Genomic DNA, 21,737 nt, shown 5'->3' on the forward strand with positions numbered 1-21,737 from the left:
TTTCAAGGGAGAAGGGAGAGAGTGACCTTTCTAGGTTTCGTGGCTTGCTTTGCGGGAGAGACATTCTAGTTTCTATGACCCACCTTGGGGAAAAAGAATTCTTGTTTCTATGACTTACGTCAGGAGAGAAAAAGGGATGGAAGGCAGGGGCAGGAGAGAAGGTGAAAGCCTTGGCTTCTGAGGCCCTTCCAATCTCCTTTAGTTCAAAGTACTCAGCATGCCAACATGCTATACTTTGGAGTATCGTGTTCTGAGCCCCAACAGACACTTAGCCCCACCCTGACCCTGCTCTCAGGCCTCCAGGAGCCAGACATATATACCCATAGGCAAGAGACTGACAAACTACAACCCGTGGGCCAAACCATACTCCATTCTGTTTTTGCAAATAAAGTTTTATTAGAACACAATCACAAGCATTCATTTGCAAGTTGCCTATGGCTGCTTTTATGCCACAGCAGTAGAGCTGAGTAGTGGCAACAGACACCATCTGACCCACAAAGCCTAAAATATTTACTATCTAGGCTGTACAGAAAAAACTTGCCAATGCCCGCTCTAGAGAAAAATAGATGCCCCAGAGGAAAGACTCCAGATCCCTCATTTGGAGCTCCCATGAAAATACTAGTAAACTTCCCTATGACAATAAAGCCCATCAGTGACAAGCCCCATCCACACGCCCACCGAGCTGCCAAGCAGGTTTCAGTACTTCACTCTTAAGCGCAAATGGATGTGCAAAGATTTTCCAGACACTCAAGCCTCAGCGTGAAAGAGTATAATCAAAATAAACAGACAGAAAAAAGGAACTTGGAAGAACCAAAATAATTCAACAAGTAGAAGAAACTTACAATGAAAGTATGGAGTTCATATTATCTGAGAAATGAGAAGATATTTCATTCATAAAACAAGAACTAGACACTGTGATAACCAAAAGTGAACTCTGGAAATTTAAGAAAGTAATGGTTCAAAATTTTTTAAAAAATCAATAGGAAGTTGAAAGAGAGTTTAACAAAAAGACAAGGAAATGAAAAATGGGAGGGAAGATAGATTAACAAATCAGGATGTCCAATATTGAACTGGAAAAAAATATAGGACAAGCAAACAAAGGAAACAAAGGGTATAAAATTAGTGATGAATACTATAAATTTCCTGATAAACATTTTCTTATCTATTGCACACTGTGCCAAGCATAGTAAATAACAACAACCAGCAAGGGCCGTCATGAAATTTCAGAGCACTGTAACAATAAAGAGATGATTCTAAGTTGACAGAGAGAAAAGAAACTGAACCAAATAATGAGAATCAAAATGGATCCAGGCTTCTCAATAGTAGCACTACATGCCAGAAAAAAAAAAAAAAAAACATGGAGTGATGCCTTCAAAATTCTAAAGGAAAGAGATTTTTCACCTAGTGTTCTATGTCTAGCACTATCAGTCAATTATAGAGATAAGAGCATTTTTATACTTGCAAGGATTTTCATGCATCCTTTATTAGGAAACTACTAAAGGATATGCTTCAACACAATCAGGGAGTAAAAACAAGAGATAGACATGGAATCCAGGAAACATAGGATTTTCAACGCAGAAGCAAAGGAAGTCCTAAAATGATCATTTTCCATCAAGTCTATAGAGCAAATGATCCAGTTTTGAGCAAGAAGACTAAAGACTTCAGGAGAGAGGATCTCTGGGAAACAAGAGGACAGAACTGCTCAATTATTTGATGTGTTTAAGATGTAAAAAAAGGATTGCTAGATATTTTACAGGTTTGTTAAAACACTTGCTTGGAAAAAGTAGTATGATATTTAGCTGAATAGCGAACAATTTTTATCTAGTTTAATAATGTTACACTGACCATTGATTTAACAAAAATTGTTATACAAGTCTATTTGGAGGATCATGTAAGAAAAGATGGGAGTTGAGGACTGGTGAATAGAAAGATAAATTCTTGTCTAAACTAAAAACAGGAATAGATATAAAAGCATATAATTTAGAAATATATAGGTAACTTTTAGAAAAAACAGAAAGTGGAAAGTAGATGCCTCTCTGAGAAGGGATGGGAGGAAAAAATAATTGCTTTTGCTTTTTTAGTATATATAATAATTTGGTACTATTTTATTATTCTAACTGTTCACATACATTTTGATAAAAATAAAAGTCTAAAATATAAGATCAATCTATAAGATCAACATATCTATTAGATCGTAATTATAACTAGAAAAACTAAGTTGCTTTTTTTGGAAAAAATGCTTATGTTAACTCCTTGTGGTCCGCTGGTATTTAAAAGTCTTTACCTTCCACTGGGAATGCTGAGCTGGCAGTCTGGGGGAGCTGTGGTATCTTTTGTGTGTTCCAGATGCCTTGAGAATCAGTCTTTGTGGGAGAGTGGAACACAAGCAGGTTTGACCAGTGTATTAATATCAGTAAGGCTAGCATAACCAGGGAGAGATGCACCAAGGTTCAGGTAAAGAGTCAAGTGGGGAAAAGATATATAAAATGCATGTGTAGATCAGGACTGCAACAACACAAAAATGGTATGTTCATAATGAGAAGGAAATAAGGACAAATGGAAACAGTTTGATGTGTCAGAAGTGGGAGCGGAAATACATCTTTTCCTTTAATTTAGAATTATGTGTAGACTGCTATAATGTTTGCATAAAATAGAATAAAGGTTTGTGTTTTTTTTTTTAAGGAAATCAGTGACATTCTTTGCTCTGCCTCCCTCCTGCAGCTTAATTGCCTACACGGAACAATATATGGAATATGACCCTTTGATAACACCAGCTGAGCCATCCAACCCTTGGATCAGCGATGACGTCGCTTTGTGGGACATAGAGATGAGGTAAAAAATGTTTTAAGGTTTGGGAGTGGGATGAATGTAGACAAAAATCCATGAGATCATGAGATTACCTTATATTCTATCTTAATTTGACGGGTTTTTTTTCGCTAGAACAGAAACCCCTCAATTAGCCTCCCAGCTGAGTTCTACTTACAGTTTCTACCTCCCTACAACTTTGATTTGTGCATGGATCCCTTGTGGCTTCCCTCTGACTCTTTGGATATCATGATAACTGGGACAGTCCCCCACCATTCCCTAATTCTGATAGCTGGAAGAAAAGAATCTGTTGCTCCAAAGTTTTTTCCTGTTAGATAGCGACCACAATGATAATAGCTGGCATGTATTCTGCACTGGCCACATCCTGCAGTAAGTGTCTCTCACTGAATCCCCTCAACGGGTACACATTACTGTTCTCACCATTGAGCAGGTATGGAAACTGAGGCACAGAGTTAATGAACTTGCCAAAGGTCATAGTGCTAGTAGGGCAGGGTTAGAACTAGAACTCAGGCAGAGGGCTCCAGAACCATGATTTCATCACTCTTTTCTTCTGGAGTAACTGCCAGCAGCGATTCCAGCCAGTTTCTCCTTCCCTATGAGGGAAGCCAGTGTGTTTACTTAAGAGGGGAGGAACCAAAGCCCAGAGGGACTTGGACCACTTTCAGAATTACAGACACACAGACAAAGCTAGTGTGGTGTGCTTTCGCACCCCCGTACCACGGCTGGATGAATTTTTATTTCCGTTTTCATGTCTCTATCACTCTCCGTTGTCTTTCACTTTTGCTCCTTTTCTGGCTTCTTTTCTTGAAATGGAAAAAATCTTATGAAAAGTAATATAAGTCACAGATGCTCATTCTAAAACGTTCCAATTATCCAGATGTGCATAAAGAAGAAAATGCTCTCTTCCTTCAACCTGATTTCACCTTCCAAAAAGAACCTTTGTTTATAGTCTAATGCTGTGGTTCCCAGAGTGGATCAGAGCACCCTGGGCACTGTGGGGAACTCACAGAGTTACCACAGGATAGTCCAAATTTTTTTAGGGAAACAGTGATAGTTGACACATGCCAGATACTGCACTAACTACTAGCTTAAGATGGTTCAGTTTCAACATTAGAGCACATTACATCTCTTATGAGGATACGCATCTTTGCAAATCTGGTTTTTCGGAGCAGTCATTGTGATAAAAAGCAAGAACTGTGCGAAAATTAACATGGAATAGGAAATAGGGATGGTAAGGTTCAATCTAATTTCAAAATTTAAGAAAATGTGTAGTGCCCAATAGGTGCATATTGTAGTTATTTAAGAATGAAAAAAAAATTTTCAATTTATGTATCTTTCAAACAGCTACTAAGTGTTAGGATACAAATACATATTAAGTTGATTGGTCCTAGCCATAATAAATGACACTGTTAAGTATTTCTTTTGGCCCAGGGGCACTGTGAAAAACTTACTGAGACACTAAGGGTACCATGAGCTCAGCAAGTTTGGCAACATCTGATTTAGCGTCTATTACTTTGGATTTGTATGCATATATAACATACTATCCTTTTGTATAATTGAGTTCAATGTATATACCCAAATATATACATATATGCATATAGTCCAATAATTTTTAAATTAACAATATGTTGTGGCAGTGTTTCCATGTAAACACATATAGATCCACCTTACTCTTTTTTTTTTTTTTGAGACAGAGTCTCTCTGTCGCCCAGACTGGAGTGCAGTGGAGCAATCTGGGCTCACTGCAAGCTCCACCTCCCAGGTTCTCGCCATTCTCCTGCCTCAGCCTGCTGAGTAGCTGGGACTACAGGTGCCCGCCACCACACCCAGCTAATTTTTTGTATTTTTAGTAGAGATGGGGTTTCACCGTGTTAGCCAGGATGGTCTCGATCTCCTGACCTCGTGATCCGCCCGCCTCGACCTCCCAAAGTGCTGGGATTACAGGCGTAAGCCACTGTGCCCGGCCCACCTTACTCTTTTTAATAGCTACATGGTATCCCTGGCACAGGTGAAGTAAAATTTATTTTACCAATCCCTGGATCATAAATATTTAGTTTATGTCCTCCTTTTTTGCCACCATAAACAATGATTCCAGGAACATCTTTCTACACAAGTTCAATTATTTCCTTAGTATAAATTTTCTAGGCATAGAATTCCTAGAAATGGTATTCATATTTTAATTTTAGTTCATATGTCCAGATTCCTCTTGAGCAAAACTGTAACACATCTTTGTCATTCCCTTAGCTAAAAGTGCTCATTTCCCCACATTCTTACCATCCCAAGCATCATCAATCTTTTTATCTTTGCAAGTCCAAAAGGTTAAAATAATTCTCGTTTTACTCTTTTGTTTCTTTGTTAATATACTTGAGAATCTTTTCACATGGTTATTAGACAGATTCTAGCAATATGTTTTGCTTTGGATATTGGGATATAAAACAGTCACATTTACTTGAATCATATATTTTGTCTTTTTCCTGATATATTTCTGAATCTCGTTCTATGTTCTTCTTTTTCTCTTCCCTGACTTTTACTTTATTAATCAAATTTTATATTAACTTTGTAAAAACTCTAGTTTCTATTCCAGTTGTATTTACTTTTAAATGTTTTAATTAAAAACATAATTGATTTAAACAAACAAGAGTGAAGCATATAAAATAGTGAAGTTGCCTTTGCCTCCTTTAAATCCCATTCTTCCCAGAGGTATGTTAACTTGATATATTTTAAACCAACATTTTTGAACTTGTATTTCTATGAACATTTAAAAAACAAGTATTATATAGTATGTATCTTCTTTCTAATATTTCTGATGAGCCCTAGGTAGTTCCTTCCGTTCTAAGTCAAGAACTTAACTCTTTCTTTCACTCAGGATTTTTTTTTCTCCTTTTAAAAAAATCATTGCTGCTTTTTTTTCCATTCTATCCTCACTTTTCAGGAAATCCTTTTTTAAGAATTCTGGGCCTCTGGGATGGAGTTGCTACATCTCTTATATTTTCTCTGTTATAATTTCTATCTTGAGTCTTTTTATTCTGTATTCAAATGATGCAATTTCCTGAATTGCTCTTCAGAATCACTGCTTTGATTTTTCAGTGGTGTCCATTCTGTGGTTTTATATTTTAATGAGTTTTTCTTTTCCCACTGAGTGTTGGGAGGGTAGTTGATAATCACGCTTTTCATTTCTAAGACTTCTTAATACTTCCTGGACTGTTGTTTGCCTAGTAGCCTGCTCTGTTCTATTGGTGTTTATCATCTTAATCCCCCTGGAGATGTGATATAGATTTTTTTCATAGTTTATATTTTTTCCATATTTTCATATCTCCTCTCTATTTCTGCCACTTAGTTTTATTCGGGGTTGTTTATTAGAGAATCATCATTTCTGGTCATTGTTTCATTCCTCTGGTCACTGCTCAGAGCAGATCATTCTTTTCATATGCCCAGCTATTTGGAAGACTGCTCATTTTTATAAATGAAGGTATTAACTTTCAATCCTGCCATACATTAGAACCACATGGAAGTTTCTAAAAAATACGAATGCCTGGTCCTCACACACGGCCAATTAATTCAGAATTTCTGGCAATTGGGCATTTTTTTTTAATCTCCCCACACTCAGGGAGATTTAAAAAGTCGAATGTGTGGCCGTGGCCTAGGACTCCATCAGTAGCTGGTGAGGGTGCCCTCAGTGATGGTGTGGGCCAACAGTTCTAAGCCATGCTGTGCATCGGAATCACCTGGGCTCCTCTTTAAAAATACGCACATACTGGGGTGGCTCTGGGCGTCTGCATCTTAAGCAAGCACCCAGGGCATTCTGAGGCACACCAGAGTTTAAGAAGTCCTGGTTTGGTTCCTGGAGTTACCCTGGCAGGCTTTCCCCTGAGCAGTTCACACAGGAGCAGGGCTGCAGCTGGACATGTGAATGGATGGGCATAGGTCAATTGCAAAGGTTCCCCTCTGGGTCCTGGGTATGTGGCCCAAGAACAGATTAAAAGATTAAAAACCCTCTCTTCCAGTGAGACGGGCGGCAATGGGAATCTTGGGGAGGTAGACCCCCATCCTCCCTAGTGTGACATCCCTGCAGCCAAGTGTTCTGCTCTGTGGGTCAAGCCCTGATGGAGTTTCTGATGTCTTTCTGTTTCCTCGCCATGGTACTCCCCAACAAGTCTACTCTTCTCCCTCCTCTGCTGGGCCTTAGGTGAATCCACTTGGAGCTGTGAAAGCCAGTAAGAGGTGGGAAGAAAGCTAGCGGGTCTTTAAGGTCTCCCTGGTTCCCAGGATGTTTTTTCTCTGTGTGTGTGCTTTGCTGACAGGAGCACAATCCTCTGACCTTACTGTCCATATGAGAAGCTGGCCGGGAAACATCTCCCTTAACTTAGTAAACCCTTTCTGCCATGTGGAGCCTATTCCGTGCTCCTGAGTTGCTTCCATATGCCGCTTCTCTGATGCCCACCCCCTGCCTCCACTTCCAATCCTGCTGCTCAGAACTTGGGGTTTTCCAAGGATTCTGTTGGGGACACTCAGCTAGTTTCTTCTCTGATGCCTCCAGTGGAATCGTAGGCTGCTGTCAATCCGTTATGCCACAAGTTCAGTCTATCTGCTTCGTGCCTTTCTGAAATTTCTCAAAGCTCTCATCTGCTGATAGGAAATTTCTTTGCCTCTATATACTATGTTTGGTTTTTTTGTTTTGGGTTTTTTTATTTACTTAACTGAGCACTGGGCTCTTGCCTGTTCCCTCCTCCTCGGTCATTTGTCCCCCATATCCTCACATGGCTGGCTTCATTTCTCATTCAAGTCTCACTCAGCATTAGTGTCCCTTCTTCAGAAGGGCTTTCTGTGACCACCAATCTAGAGTGGCCACCTCATCCCTCCAGCTGTTCTATGTCACATCCTCCTCCTGGTTCCCTTTCCAAATAGAACTTAGAATGATTTCAGCGCCTAGGCCTATCTGGCGCACAGTGGGCACCATGTGGGCTGGAGGGAGGATGGAGGAATAAGTCATTCTTTATTTGATGGTTTCATTGGTATTTGGGAAAGGAGGAGAGGCAAGTGTGTGAACCGAATTCACAAAGATAAAATGAACTTCCTCTTTTGTTCTTGAAAGTCAGCAAAGAAGTATGTAATCATTTAGGAAAACGGTGTCGCCTGGGCTGTTGGTTTATTCCAACCTGTTCAGCACTTTTTCCCCAAGGAGGTGCTACCTGCCCCCTACTACTCATGCCCTGGTTCTGCTCCTATTGTTCTAGCTTCGACTCCGAACTTCATGCCTAACCTAAGACAGCTACAGTGTTCTGTCCACTTACAGGCAGAATCAAGTGTTCAGATACAAGTGAAAACAAAACCCTGTTTCTTCTCCCAACAGACTACTCCTACCCACTTAGTTGCTGGCAGTGATGTTAGGAAAAAACAGAGTGTGGAATCAGTGCCAACATCACACTTCAGCCAAGGGATGGTTTCTGTCCACAAAACGAAGGCTGAAGATGACCAATAAAATAATTGAGTCACTTTCTCTCAGTTTCAGTTTAATTCAATATATATGTATAGAAGCCAACTATGTGCTGTGTTCTGAACAAGAAGGGCTCTCAAGATACAAATGTAGCAAGGTAAATAAAACATGCTATCTTACCATCTGGCACCAGAACTCCTCCTTGCTTGGCAAAGGACATTAAGCCACTTGGGGCAGAAAGTAAGGCCCTAAGGGCAGAGGGGTTGGCAGAGACTCAAACAACAAAGGGAGAGGGTTGTGCTGTCCTGCTGAGAAAATGAGACAAATGTATTCTCTGTTCCTGAGAGGGGAGAGCTAAGGGGAGGCGAAAGCCAGGGGAGGGAGAGAAGCCAGAGGCCAACAAAAACTAGGTCTCTGTGCAAGGCCAAGGAAATGCCTAGCATTGAGGTGACCAGGGACTTTTCAAAAGCAGGAATGCCTAGTGTGTGATTTTTTAAATAGTAGACTGCCAGGAGGTGCAATATGTACCCCCTTTGCAAGACCCTCAAATTCCAGTAAGGCCCCCACCCTCCTGAACACTTCATGAGAGGAGGGGTTTGCTGAGTGTGGGTGAAGGTTTGTGGGAAAGGAGAGACAGTGAGAATGAAGGACTCCCTTAGGGATTCATGTCAATCTCAGGTGGACTTTGGACTTTACTGGGCTGGGTGAAGGGGTCCAGGCGGGCTCGTTATGATTTCCAGGGCCCAGGATGTCACAGACAATGTCTAAATTCTGCAAAGTGGAGAATATACTGTGTCTGCCATGGGAAGGTTACAGATAGCCAAATGGAGGATAGCCATAGCAGTTGAACAGAATCATGGACAAAATGACATAGGATATACCATAAATAGCAGAAAACTGTGCTTTAATTCTTTCTCCTTCTCAGACAAGCTATTCGATCTGGAAGTCCAAGGATAAGAAAATTATATTCAGAGGGGAAAAAAAGGCAACTGTTTTAAAGGATGGTCAAACTACACCTCAAGTTTATGCAACATAGTGAGCTGTGATCGCACCACTCCACTCCCGCCTGGGTGACAGAACAAGATCCCTAAAGAACATGAGTAAATTCTGAGAAGTAAAGTTTAATTAAAGAAAATAGTGATTGCCAGGGCTTCTCATTGAGGAGAAGTCAGCCAAAAGTTACCAGATGACATAGTTCTTTATGTCATCTGAAAACCACCAGGAGAGTGTCCCAGGGATGCATATGGAAAGTATTTCTGGTGGTGCCACTAACCAGATGCTGGGGTCTAATGAAACCTGGTGTTGTCAGCAGAATGTGGTTTGTGATTTGCTCTCTCCACATGACTTTAGTTTAGCTCTCCCTCTCTTCTGGGTATCAGGCACATGAGCAAAGAGCTACAAGGAACCTGGCTTGTCCAGCTTGGCCGTAGGCATTCACTCCCAGCCAACCTGAACTGCTGAGAGGCAGAGATCATCCCTGAGCTGCCCAGGCACAGTGAGTTTGACAGAACTATTAATCCAGGATATTAGTCAAGTTCCTTTCCTATGGTGGTGGATCTCCAAATATGGCCCCATTGGTGCCTTCCCTCTTTACATCAAGTAGGACACCAAGACCAAGGCCAGATGAAAAGAGAGGGAACACCTTTTTCTCTCTCTGAAACTGTTTGAGTACCAGTAATCCAGAACCCCTGTGGTGGCTTCCACCTTGGTATTTTGAAATATTTGCTCTTGAGACATTCCTTCTTGGAATCCATCTGCGATGCTTGGAGAAGCCCAAGCCATTGGAGAGGCCATGTGTAGACAGTCTGGTCAACAGCCTCAGCTGAGCTCCTGGTCAGCAACTAGCATCAGCTGTTAGGTGATGAGCCCTCTTGGATGCACAGCCCAGCCAAACCTCCAAATGACCCCACCTCCAGCTATAACCATGTGAGCCCCAAGTGAGAACCACCCAGTGGAGCCTAGTCAACCCACAGGAGAGTGAGACTAATAAATTGCTTTTTTAAGCACCTGGATTTTAGGATGGTTTGTTATACAGCATAAATAACTGGGCTAGGCGCAGTGGCTTACACCTGTAATCCCAGCACTTTGGGAGGCTGAGGAGAGCAGATCACGAGGTCAGGAGTTTGAGACCAGCCTGGCCAACATGGTGAAACCCTGTCTCTACTAAAAATACAAAAATTAGCTGGGCATGGTGGCGGGCAGCTGTAATCCCAGCTACTTGGGAGGCTGAGGCAGGAGAATAGTTTGAACCTGGGAGGCGGAAGTTGCAGTGAGCTGAGATCGTACCATTGCACTCTAGCCTGGGCGACAGGGTGAGACTCCATCTCAAAAAAAGAAAACAGAAAAGAAAAAGAAATAACTGGACCACTCTTCATTGGAGTATTCAGGACCCTCAGGTTGTTCTTGAGGTATTAAATAAAATTATGGTTGTTTCTTTAGTAACCTTGGCTCTGAGATGGGGATATTGGATTATTTTCTTTTTAAGGGACTGCCTTATTATTTCATAATTTTTCTAGTAACTTGTCTTACTCTGTTCAGGCTGCTAAAGCAAAAATGCCATATACTATGTGGCTTAAAAGCAATAGAATTTTTTTTTCCGCAGTACTGGAGGCTGGGAAGTTCAAGGTCGAGATGCCACAGATTGGGTGTCTGGTGAGGGCCTCCTTCCTGGTTCATACATGGCTGGGTCCTCACATGGCAGAAAGGCAAGAGAGCTCTGGGGTGTCCTTTTATAGGGACACTAATTCCATTCCACATGACCTAATTATCTCCCAAAGGCTTCACCTCCCAAAACCATCACACTGGGGGTCAGGATTTCAACATGTAAATTTGAAGGGGAACACAGACATTCAGTCCACAACATTCTACCTCAAGATCCCCAGAATTTTTGTCCTCTTGCATGCAAAATACTTTCATTCCATCTCAATAGTCCTCAAAGTCTTAACTTGTTCTAGCATCAATTCTAAAGTCCAAAGTCTTATCTACATATCATCTAAATCAGCTATGAATGAGATTAAAGATACCATTCATCCTGAGCAAATTCCTCTCCAGCTGTGAACCTGTGAAACCAAACAAGTTATGTGCTTCCAAACTGCAGTGATGGGACAGGTATAGGATAGACATTTTCGTTCAAATAAAAAAAAAAAAAAAAAAAAGAGAGATCGAGAGAGAGAGAAATAGGAAAGAAGAAAGGGGTAATGGGTTCCAAGTAAGTCCAAAATGTAACAGGGCAAAAAACATTAAACCTTAAGGCTCTAGAAAAATCCTCTTTGGCTCGATGCTCTGTCTTTTAGACCCACTGGGGCAGCAACTGCAACCCTACCTCCATAGCTCTCCTGGGCTGGAGTCATACACCCATGGCTTTCCTGGACTGATGCTCTGTCTTCCAGGCCCATTTGGGTGGCAGCATCATCCCCACAGCTTGATGGGATGGTCCCACAGAAGCTTTCTCCTGGGGTCCCTGTGGCTTTTCCAGGTTGGGGTTCCTTGCCTGCAGCTCTTCTGGGCAGCCCAGTCCACCATGGCTCTGCTGGGTGCAGCCCATATTGCTGTCTGTGGGGACCTCATCCCAAGGCACTGGGCAGGAGCATCCTGGCCTACCTAAATTGAAGAGATGAATTGATCCTTTAAAACTGTTCTGCTCTCCCACCACATGTCCCTTGCACTCTGGGCCTATGGTGCAAGTGGCAGCCCTGATGAACTCTGAATTGCTTTTGAGTAATTCTTCCATTGTCTTGAAGAATATAGTTCCTAGATTCTGTTGAGATGACTCATCCATACTAATATCCTTATCAAACAGTCACTTGGCCACACTATTAATGGTCTCACTTTTTGCAATATGGATAGACAAAGAATTTTCTAAATCTTCAGGTTCTGGTTTCTTTGTGTGCTTAACAATTCTATCTTTAAGTCACATTTTACTATAAGTAGTCAGGAAGAGCCAACCTGCACCTTCAACACATTGCTCAGAAATTTCCTCAGCTAAATATTTAATTTCATTGCTTTCAATTTTTACCTTTAACAAAATACTAGAACCAAACAAAATTCAGCCAAATTCTTTGCCACTTTATAACAAGGATCAACTTTTGTCTAGTTTCCAGTGATATATGTCTCATTTATGTCTAAAACTCATCAGAATGGCCTTTACCATCTATATTTCTACCAATATTCTGTTCAGGATTATTTAGGTATTATCTAGGAAGATTGAGGCTTTCTTTACAGCTCTCCTCTTTTCTTTCTGAGCCCTCACCAGAATATCCTTTAAAGGCCTGGTTACAGCAGGTTAGGCTCCCCTTCTCTCCCCTCCCCTCTCCTTTCCTTTCTTTTCCTTCCTTTCCTTTCAAGATGGAGTCTCACTTTGTCATCCAAGCTGGAGTGCAGTGGCATGATCTTGGCTCACTGCAACCTCCGCCTCCCAGGTTCAGGTAATTATCCTGCCTCAGCCTCCCGAGTAGCTGGGATTACAGGTGCCCACCACCACGCCCAGCTAATAAATATATATATATTTGTATTTTTAGTAAAGATGGTGTTTTGCCATGTTGGCCAGGCTGGTCTTAAACTTCTGACCTTGTGATCCGCCTGCCCTGGCCTCACAAAGTGCTGGGATTACAGGTGTGAGCCACCACACTCAGCCAATTAAGGCTTTTTCTAACATATATCTCAAAACCTTCCAGCTTCTATTCATTACCCTGTAAGCCACGTTCACATTTTTGGTTGTTCATTACAGCAGCATCCCACTCGCAGTACGAATTTCTGTCTTAGTCTGTTAGGGCTGCTATTATAAAAATACTACAGACTGTGTGGCTTATAAACAACAGAAATTTATTTCTCACAGTTCTGGAGCTAGAAAATCCAAGATCAGGGTGCTGGCAAATTCAACATCTGGTAAGGATCTGCTTTCCAGTTCATAGATGGCTGTCTTCCTGCTGTGTCTTCACATGACAGAAGGGAAAGAGAGCTCTCTCTGGTTCTCTTATAGAGTACTAATCCCACTCATGACCAGATCGCCTCCCAAATATCCTGCCTCCTAATACCATCGCATTGTGGATCAAGATTTCAACATATTAATTTGGAGAGGGACACAAACATTTAGTCCTATACATAATTCTTAAGTGTTTTGAAGATAGCTCATATCTTCCCCAAGTCTTTGTTTAGATGATGAATGAGGCAAATGCAGTAGAAGGCAAGGGAACAGAGTAGAAACAAAGAATAGGCTTTGGAGACAGGCAGTCCTGGGATCCACTTCCAGACTGCCACCCACCAGCTGTGTGGCCTTGGACAATCTGACCTCTTTTGAACTCTGGATGTTTAAATACTATTGTCAGTCTCCCTGGCTTATATTAAGATTTAAATGGGGCACTGTAAAGAAAGCTCCTTACACCATGCCTAGCACTATGACGCTCCTGCAGAAATGAGCATTGATATAGACTGTTGCTTCCTTTGAATTTGGCTTTCTTGTCCTCAGTTTGGCAGCTTTCTTCCATCTCTAGCTGGCGGATCAGCAGGAATGAAAGACAGATACTCTTGGAGAGCCACCTGTCTTTTGCTATGTGTTGGTTTGGGTTGTCCAGTGGGAGGCAGGAACTTGGTGAGAATGACGAGACACAGAGGACAAGTAAGAGCTAGAAAAAGGCATCCAGCTAGCGATTAGAAAACACTGTCAGGATAAGGACACTTCACCCACATCACTATACACATTTCTAAATTGATTTCATTTTAGGGCTGAACACTTGCCATGTGAAAAGTCCTATGCTCAGTACAAAGACACATGAGATATGGTCCCTGACCTCAAAGAGCTAAAAAGATAGCTGGAAAGACAGTGCAAACTCTTGAAAACCCAAATGCTGACACAAAACTCTACTAGAGAATTTGTCCCAAGGACATATCTCTACATAATGGTTGTAAAGAGGCTGTGCTGCTGTGGATTGTTGGCTTGAATTTGGCTAAGAGACAGTTACTGTACCACTCACCTGGAGTTGGATGTTGAAAGATATTTTAATTTGCAGAATTATGTTATAACCACAAGAGACCATTCAGTGGTAGCAACATGTTCAAGTCTTTTCTTAAACCTTAAAGTGGATGATACTGGGAATGCTCAAGCGATACAGAAGAGATATGTATAGGGAAGTTGTATCCAGGAAGCTTTTAATAGAACAGACTCCCAATGGTGAAATCGTACTAGGAAAACAAGGAAGAAATATGTATCATCCCGTTGTAGAAATACGACTGTGAATAATGGAGAGTTGAGGGAAGCCAAGGATACATGGTTACATTGTATCATCTAAAAATTCATGTCTTTCCCAGAACCTCAGAATCTGACTTATTTGGAAATTGAGTTGTTGCAGATGCAGGTAGTTAAGATGAGGTCATACTTGAATAGGGTGGGCCTCTAATCCAATATGACTTACGACTTTGTAAGAAGAGAAAGCAGAGACACAGACACATACAGAGCAAACACCATGTGGAGACACAGAAACACAGTAGGAGAGAGTGCAGTGATGCATCTGCAAGCTGAAGAATGCCGACATCAGAGGCTAAGGAAAAGTCGTGAAGCTGGTTCTCCCCTAAAGCCTTCCAAGAGAGCATGGCCTTGTCAACACCTTGATTTGGGATGTCTAGCTTCCAGAACGGTGAGAGAATGAATTTCTGCTCTTTTAAGCCACCCAGTTTGTTAGTCCTTTGTTATGGCAATCCTAAGAAACTAATACATCAGGGTACCCTGGCTCTCTAGACCCACTTATTTCTGCTGAATTGTGACCTTGCAATTTTCCAGATACCCCCAACTTCTGTCCTAAGCCTCCCTCTGATTCTATATCTACAGTGACACCCCAAGATTTCTGGCCCACTCCAAAAATTGCCTTTCTCCCACTCTTGCCACCACCAAGGAATCTGGTGGAACGAATGTGGACTCACCGCCTGGGTACCAGAAAGGGGTGACACTGGTGGTGAGTGTGCATCCATGAGGCAGTCACTACAAAGTCTGAGTAAATTTCTACAGCTGCTACTATGGGCACAGCCCTCAGTCGAGGTACAGCTGCCACTAGTACCAACCCTGGAGAACACTGGTAAAGAGTAAATGGTTGGGTCCATCCTTTACAGCATGACCTTGGCAGAAAGAGACAATGTCCTGCAATCTCTAGACATTTGCTTAAATTTGCTGCTAGCCTCAACCCCAGGGGAATTCTTCCATAAACAGTATTTTTGGTTCCCTTGAAAGTTATTGAGTTTGATTAGGTCTGTGACTTGCGTTTGAGAGAATCCAGGATTTGTCTTCATGCCTAGCCTGGTGCTTTGGAAGAGATCTTGCATGGAATCTCCCATTGTTTGACCTGATAGAGTTAGTCTACCACCATGACCCTATTGGACTATGTCTGGAAATGCAGAGTTGCATGCCAGAGGCTCCCTGACCCCCAAGTTCATGATCTATTGGTCGTCATCGTTGTAATTAGAAGATACTGCTGTTGCTGATTATGTGTGTTGGTGCAGAAGTAGCTGGGTTTGGATGGGGTATATCTAGAGCTGCATACCAATATAGTAGCCAGTAGCCACATGTAGCTATTTAAATTTAAATTTGAATTATTTAAAATTAAATGCAATTTGAAATTCAGTTCATCAGTCACACTAGCCACTTTTCAACTGCCCAGTAGCCACATGGGGCTAGTGGCTGCCATATTGGAGAGCACAATTATGAAATATTTTCATCATCGCAGGAAATTATACTGGACAGTGCCAGTCTACAGTTATTTGCTTTTCCAAGCTTTCCCACACACAGCTCTCTCTCTTTTTTTTTTTTTTTACTAAGTGCAGTTTTCTAAGTATTGAGAATATGTCAGCTCCATAATAAGAGGAAACATGATTTAATCTCTTACTGTCTGTTAGAAATAATAAAATATATGCGTCTATTTTTTAAAAGAGGAAAAATGAGTATTGCCAGACCAATGTTTCCCAAGTTGTAATGTGGACGTAAATCACCTGGGCTCTTGTTGAACTGTAGGTTATGATTTAGCAGGTGCAGGTGGGGCCTATGGTTCTTCTTCTGGTTCACAGACCACAGCTTGAATAGGGAAGCGTTAGGAATAGGCGTTGAATAGGAAGCTTGAATAGTTGCAGCGTGTGACTTGTGAGTTAGGACCTTACTGCAGTTTCAAGGGCCAACAAAATAAATACAGCAAGTGGACTTTAAATGGAAAGACAGAAGCTGAAGGAAATATTCTTATTGTCCATCACCAGAAGAATTAGAACAGTTCCCATACTTTAGTCTGAATGTGAGACAGCATAGCAAAGATGAGCTATGCAGCATAGCAGAATTAAGAACTGGGGCTGGGTGCAGTGGCTCACACCTGTAATCCCAGCACTTTGGGAGGCTGAGGCGAGTGGTCACGGGGTCAGGAGATCAAGACCATCCTGGCTAACACAGTGAAACCCTATCTCTACTAAAAATACAAAAAAATTAACCAGACGTAGTGGTACACGCCTGTAGTCCCAGCCACTCAGGAGGCTGAGGCAGGAGAATTGCTTGAACCCAGGGGATGGAGGTTGCAGCGAGCCGCGATCACGCCACTGCACTCTAGCCTGGGCGACAGAGTGAGACTCCATCTCAAAAAAGAAAAAGAAAAAGAAAAAAACTGAATGCCCCCTGGAGCCTTGCTGTCTAGATTTGATTCTGGACTTCATGACTTCCTAGCTGTGTGTCCTTAGGCAAACTATCATGAGGCCTCACTTTCCCTATCTGGAAAATGGGAATAATACCAGTACATTTTTCACAGAGTAGTTGTGAGGACTCAGTGAGTTAACAGATTTCAAACACTTGAGACAGTGTCTAGCACACAGTAAGCACCGTACATGGTTGGTAATAAATGCATGTAACATTCTGCTTCTGACAAGAGAATATGCTTTATTCTGGATGTGTCAATACATTTCTGACCAGTTGTACATCACTTGGCTCGAAACAGGACCCTAATTTCTCCCCTGAGGATTGAGGAAGGGATGGGAGGTGGGGGATAATGTGTTTTGATGAAAGATTGGGTCCATGAAGCATCCTGGTTATAGTACTAGTGAAAAAATTACAGAGTCAAAAGGTGGGTCCATAATTGCTAGGAACGGTCCAGGGAGCTTAATCAATGGCATGGTAGACAGCAGCCATTTGAAGGTAATGCCGGTGATCATCACTTAACATCCTCCTTAAAGAAACTGTTCACCATTGGTTACTGTTGGTGTACCAAAGTCTGCATTTGAAATTTGTGCAGCTTTTGCACAATCTGCCCCTTAAATATGAGATGTTTCCTTTTGGTGAGTGACTGCAAAACAGATTTGAGTCACTGAAGAGAATATGACACAAGCTTTTCTCTGGTATTGATCTTTTTTAAACCTTCTTCCTTCACCCCAAAGCAAAGAGCCCAGCCAACAGCGAGTAAAAAGATGGGGCTTCTCTTTCGATGAGATATTGAAGGACCAGGTGGGGCGGGACCAGTTTCTACGATTCCTGGAGTCCGAATTCAGTTCAGAAAACCTCAGGTAAATCTCTCTAAGTTTGAGCTGTGTGCGGAACGTGTGTGAAGAAATGTGCATAATCCGTCTCTCCATCTCTCTTTCTCAATGAAACATTATCAGGGTTCAAATTCAAATGCCAGCTAATCTGGCTGAGGTTGAAATAGAGAAGAACAAATTAAAATATGCAACTCTGTCACCACCATAATAGCACCTACTAACACCAGCATACTTCAGTTCAAGTCTATGTGACCTTTGTTCAACTAATTGGAAATAAGTCTTCAATAATAATTAAATAGTTGAACGGACTTGACAACATCATTCGTTAAGTACGGCCATAGAACCAGGGAGCTTCAGAGTACAGAGGCACCTCAGAGGCTATCTCCTCAAAACTCCCCAGTCTGGGGTCCTGAGTATCTGAGAAGCTAAACAGAAGAGGGAGGAGTCAGTGGGCTCATTTCAGAATTTCAAAGAGCAAAGTAAATATCAGTCGATAACTGGAGATGTAACTGTAGCAGCTAATAAAAACATGTTTTTTTCTTTGAGAATGACTTCTGTCAACTCCAAATAGTGGTTACTCTGATTATCTGATGCCAGTGAGAACACCTGATTGTTCCTATTGGTCTATAATACCTGATGAGGGAAATGTATTAATAATTACTGTTTAATAGGAGAAAAAAATAAAATGTTCAAAACCTCAGGTCCTATATGAGAGGAAGAAAAGGGGGTAAATTAAAAGGAAAAGTCTCCTTGATCACGAAAAATTTGGGAACTTGTTTATTTAGACTTTTATGGTATTAGATGAAGAATCAGAAATCTGCAGAAAATGTGACTTATCTGAGACTTACCTAGTGATCTTACCAAACTGGTGACTTCTTAATGGGTAAGATGGAATCTCTCTCTTTCTTTTTTCTTTGTACCAGGTTCTGGTTTATATAGTAGAGTAACACCCATCTTCCAGTGCTGTTTTCTTTAAAGATGTCTTAATAATGTTTAAATATTGTATTACTTTAAAAACTCACCGTCTCTACTAAAAAATACAAAAAACTAGCCAGGCAAAGTGGCAGGCGCCTGTAGTCCCAGCTACTCGGGAGGCTGAAGCAGGAGAATGGCTTAAACCCGGGAGGCGGAGCTTGCAGTGAGCCAAGTTCTGGCCACTGCACTACAGCCTGGACAATAGAGCAAGACTCCGTCTCAAAAAAAAAAAAAAAAAAAACTCAGAGCATGTACTGCGGGCAAAGGACTACCCCTCCAAAGTTAATGTGCAACATCCATGCACTTATTTCAAGTGAGACCATCTCGGTCCCATACATCAATCAAGTGATATTTATGCTACACCTGTGCTGTATCAAGCCCTGTGAGAGTCTGCTGAGAGACACGAGTCAAGATGTGTGATCTTTGCCTGCAACGACCTTGTAGGTCCTTGAGGAAAAAACACAAGAAATGATTGAAATTGAATGTCTATAAATGAGTGTAAACTCTAAGAACCATTTTGAAAGCATTTAAAGGAGAAGAATCAAAGCTGAAGTGGTTAAATCATAAGCTGGGCTTTGAAGAGTGCACAGGATAATAGTAGACAAAGAAGAAGGAGAGAGAATATTCCAAGCTGGAGGACCAAATGAGAAAAGGGGTGGCCGATGGGCCTCTCCCACTGCGTAAGGTCCTGGGAGGACAGGTAGATGCCGACTAGCTGTATGGAGCATGCTGTTCTAGGCATCCACGTGTCTGTTATAAACCAGATAAGGCTAAGTATCTTATTTTGGGTTATTATACAAGAGCCTTTCCTTATGCTGAGGCATGATTCCAAACACATCTCAGAGCTTCACTTCAATGCCTAATGAAGTATTTGTAACAGAAGGTTTGATTTCTAATACTCTTCACTAGGGTGGTGGTCAGACTAGCTTCCCGGGTATAGGAAGGAAAGCTGTTTGTGACCAGCTTGATGGACCGAGGTGGCCTCTTTGTGTAGCCAGCTCAGTCCCAGTTTCCACCCCCTCCATGATCCCTATGAGCCACCCCTGGGAGTCCTTCTCATCTCCCCTTCTTACCTGTTCCCCTTGGGTCTGCAAGATGGAGTGGTATAGAGGCTCCCTTTACCTAACTATCTCTAAGCCCACAAGTAGCCTCAGGACCCTCTGCTGCGTGCACTGTTGCAGTGAGCTTGAAGAATGAACCAGAGTTTGGTCATTGTGAGGGTCCCAGGAGCATCCACTGGCTCAGCTGCCCCCTTGCCTGGTCAGAGCATTCATTCCGGAAAGCCCTGCATGTAGCCAGAACCACATATCAGTTCAGACTCATTTCACAAATTATGCATCACACTTAAAACCCAGAGTGCACCAAGGAGTGTGTCCCTGGCAGGTGTTCAGTGCTTCTTCCTGCCATCACCTCCTGCGCCTCTGCCAGCTCCTTCCCCCGTGCCAGGAGGGCTACATTTAATCTTGGGTGAAAGCATGCATGTGAGCATGTGTTCATGTACCAGAGCCCAAGCCACACCCCCAGCATGCAGAAATCCAGACTTCAGAGGGTCACCCCTGCTCCATGACAGGAAAGGGAGTAAGGAAAATAGAATAGCAGGGAGGAAGAGGATAGCCAAGAGCCTCTAAAATCCTCTCTGGATGCCCAAATTCCATTTTTATGATATTCAGCATAACTGGATACATGGTGGGTGGGAGAGAAGCTCAGCTGTAAATCACATAACTGTAGGACTCTTCTGTCACCCGTCACAGGGCAGCCTCTTCCCCATTCCTTTGTGTTCATTCCTTCAGCTGCAGATATCAGCTTGGCACCAACCGTGGCACAGGGCCTGCAGATTCAGAGCTGACTGAATAAATATCAGGGCAGCCAGGCACGGCCGTAGAGATGCACCTCCACTGTGGCCCATGCCATGGAGGCCCCTGGGAGTTGTGCAATATGGCACAACTTGAGGATCCTGCCAACCTGGCACGTTGGCCACGCTGGCGTCGTTCCTTCTCCGCGGGATTGGTGAGGGGCCCAGGCCACTGGCATTGGAGCATGGCAGGGAAAAGCCTGACCAGAACTCACCTGGGTAGATTACAAAGTGCTTCATCACTTCCTCTGTCCTCCTGTGCTCCCTCTCATCTCTCCAGTGAAAGGGCTGCTTAGATCATAACATTTTTGCACAATCCATGGGGTGCCAGTTAAGTAGCCAAGCAGCTGAATTGGTATCAGAGCTTCAGAATGTGGAATGGAGGAGCCCCAAAGTGTCACCCTGGATCCTTTAAGGAATGATTTCTATGATGATGTAATAGAAGTTGGCGTCCCCTTTGATCAATTTCTTCTGGTTGGGTCTGTGAGATGAGGATGGGGGCGTCATCTCCATGGACTGGGTGGGGTATGACCAGCAGTGCATTTTGCTGAAGCTGTGAGCTCTCTGTGGCAGGGTCTTTTCCTCCTTTTCTAACCTACCCTGAGCTAGCTGCAGGCTCCCTTTGCACTGACTGGACCCACGGACAGCTGTTTGCTGAGCGCCTTGGGAATGCACATGGCTTCTGTCCACAAGGCAGGGGCCTCACAGCTTTGATGCAGGGAGCTCCACTCCGTTTCTTGGCCTCATCCTTCTGCCTGCTTTGTGCATTTTCCCAGAATAAAGACAGTCTCTTCTTGCCATCTTTTCGCCCTCTCCCACATCTCTCCTACACAAATCTTTGTCCTCCCTGGCTTGACACCCTCTGCTGCATGGCACAGAATGAGTTAAAAATCAAAACCCACAGCAAAGAGTGTCCCCCGTACATTTTTTATGAGCTGTAACATCTCCTGAGAGAAGGTAGTTGTTCTTCTAACCTGCAGATTGATGATCCGAGTTCCACACAGTGTCGGCTGAAGGGAGAAGCAATTAAAAGGGAACACAGTGGGGTGCCAGGTTCGTCTGGAGAGCTCTCGTCTCTGGCAGTTGCCCTAAGTCCTAGGAAGACCTCAGAAGGTTCACTAGGCCCAGCAGGAGCCACCACTTACCAAACCCATGATTAATAGG

The 21,737-nt window shown here is 42.6% G+C and overlaps 1 protein-coding gene across 1 annotated transcript in view; it reads left to right on the forward strand.

Moving 5' to 3' along the window:
* RGS6 (regulator of G protein signaling 6) overlaps positions 1-21,737 on the forward strand; it is a 620,766-nt gene that overhangs the window by 549,077 nt on the left and 49,952 nt on the right. The window contains 2 exon segments of the mRNA XM_073011133.1: positions 2,722-2,832; positions 17,648-17,773. Coding sequence (XP_072867234.1) covers positions 2,722-2,832; positions 17,648-17,773 — 237 coding nt within the window.

Source organism: Chlorocebus sabaeus, chromosome 24, assembly GCF_047675955.1.
Source record: "Chlorocebus sabaeus isolate Y175 chromosome 24, mChlSab1.0.hap1, whole genome shotgun sequence".
NCBI lineage: Eukaryota > Metazoa > Chordata > Mammalia > Primates > Cercopithecidae > Chlorocebus > Chlorocebus sabaeus.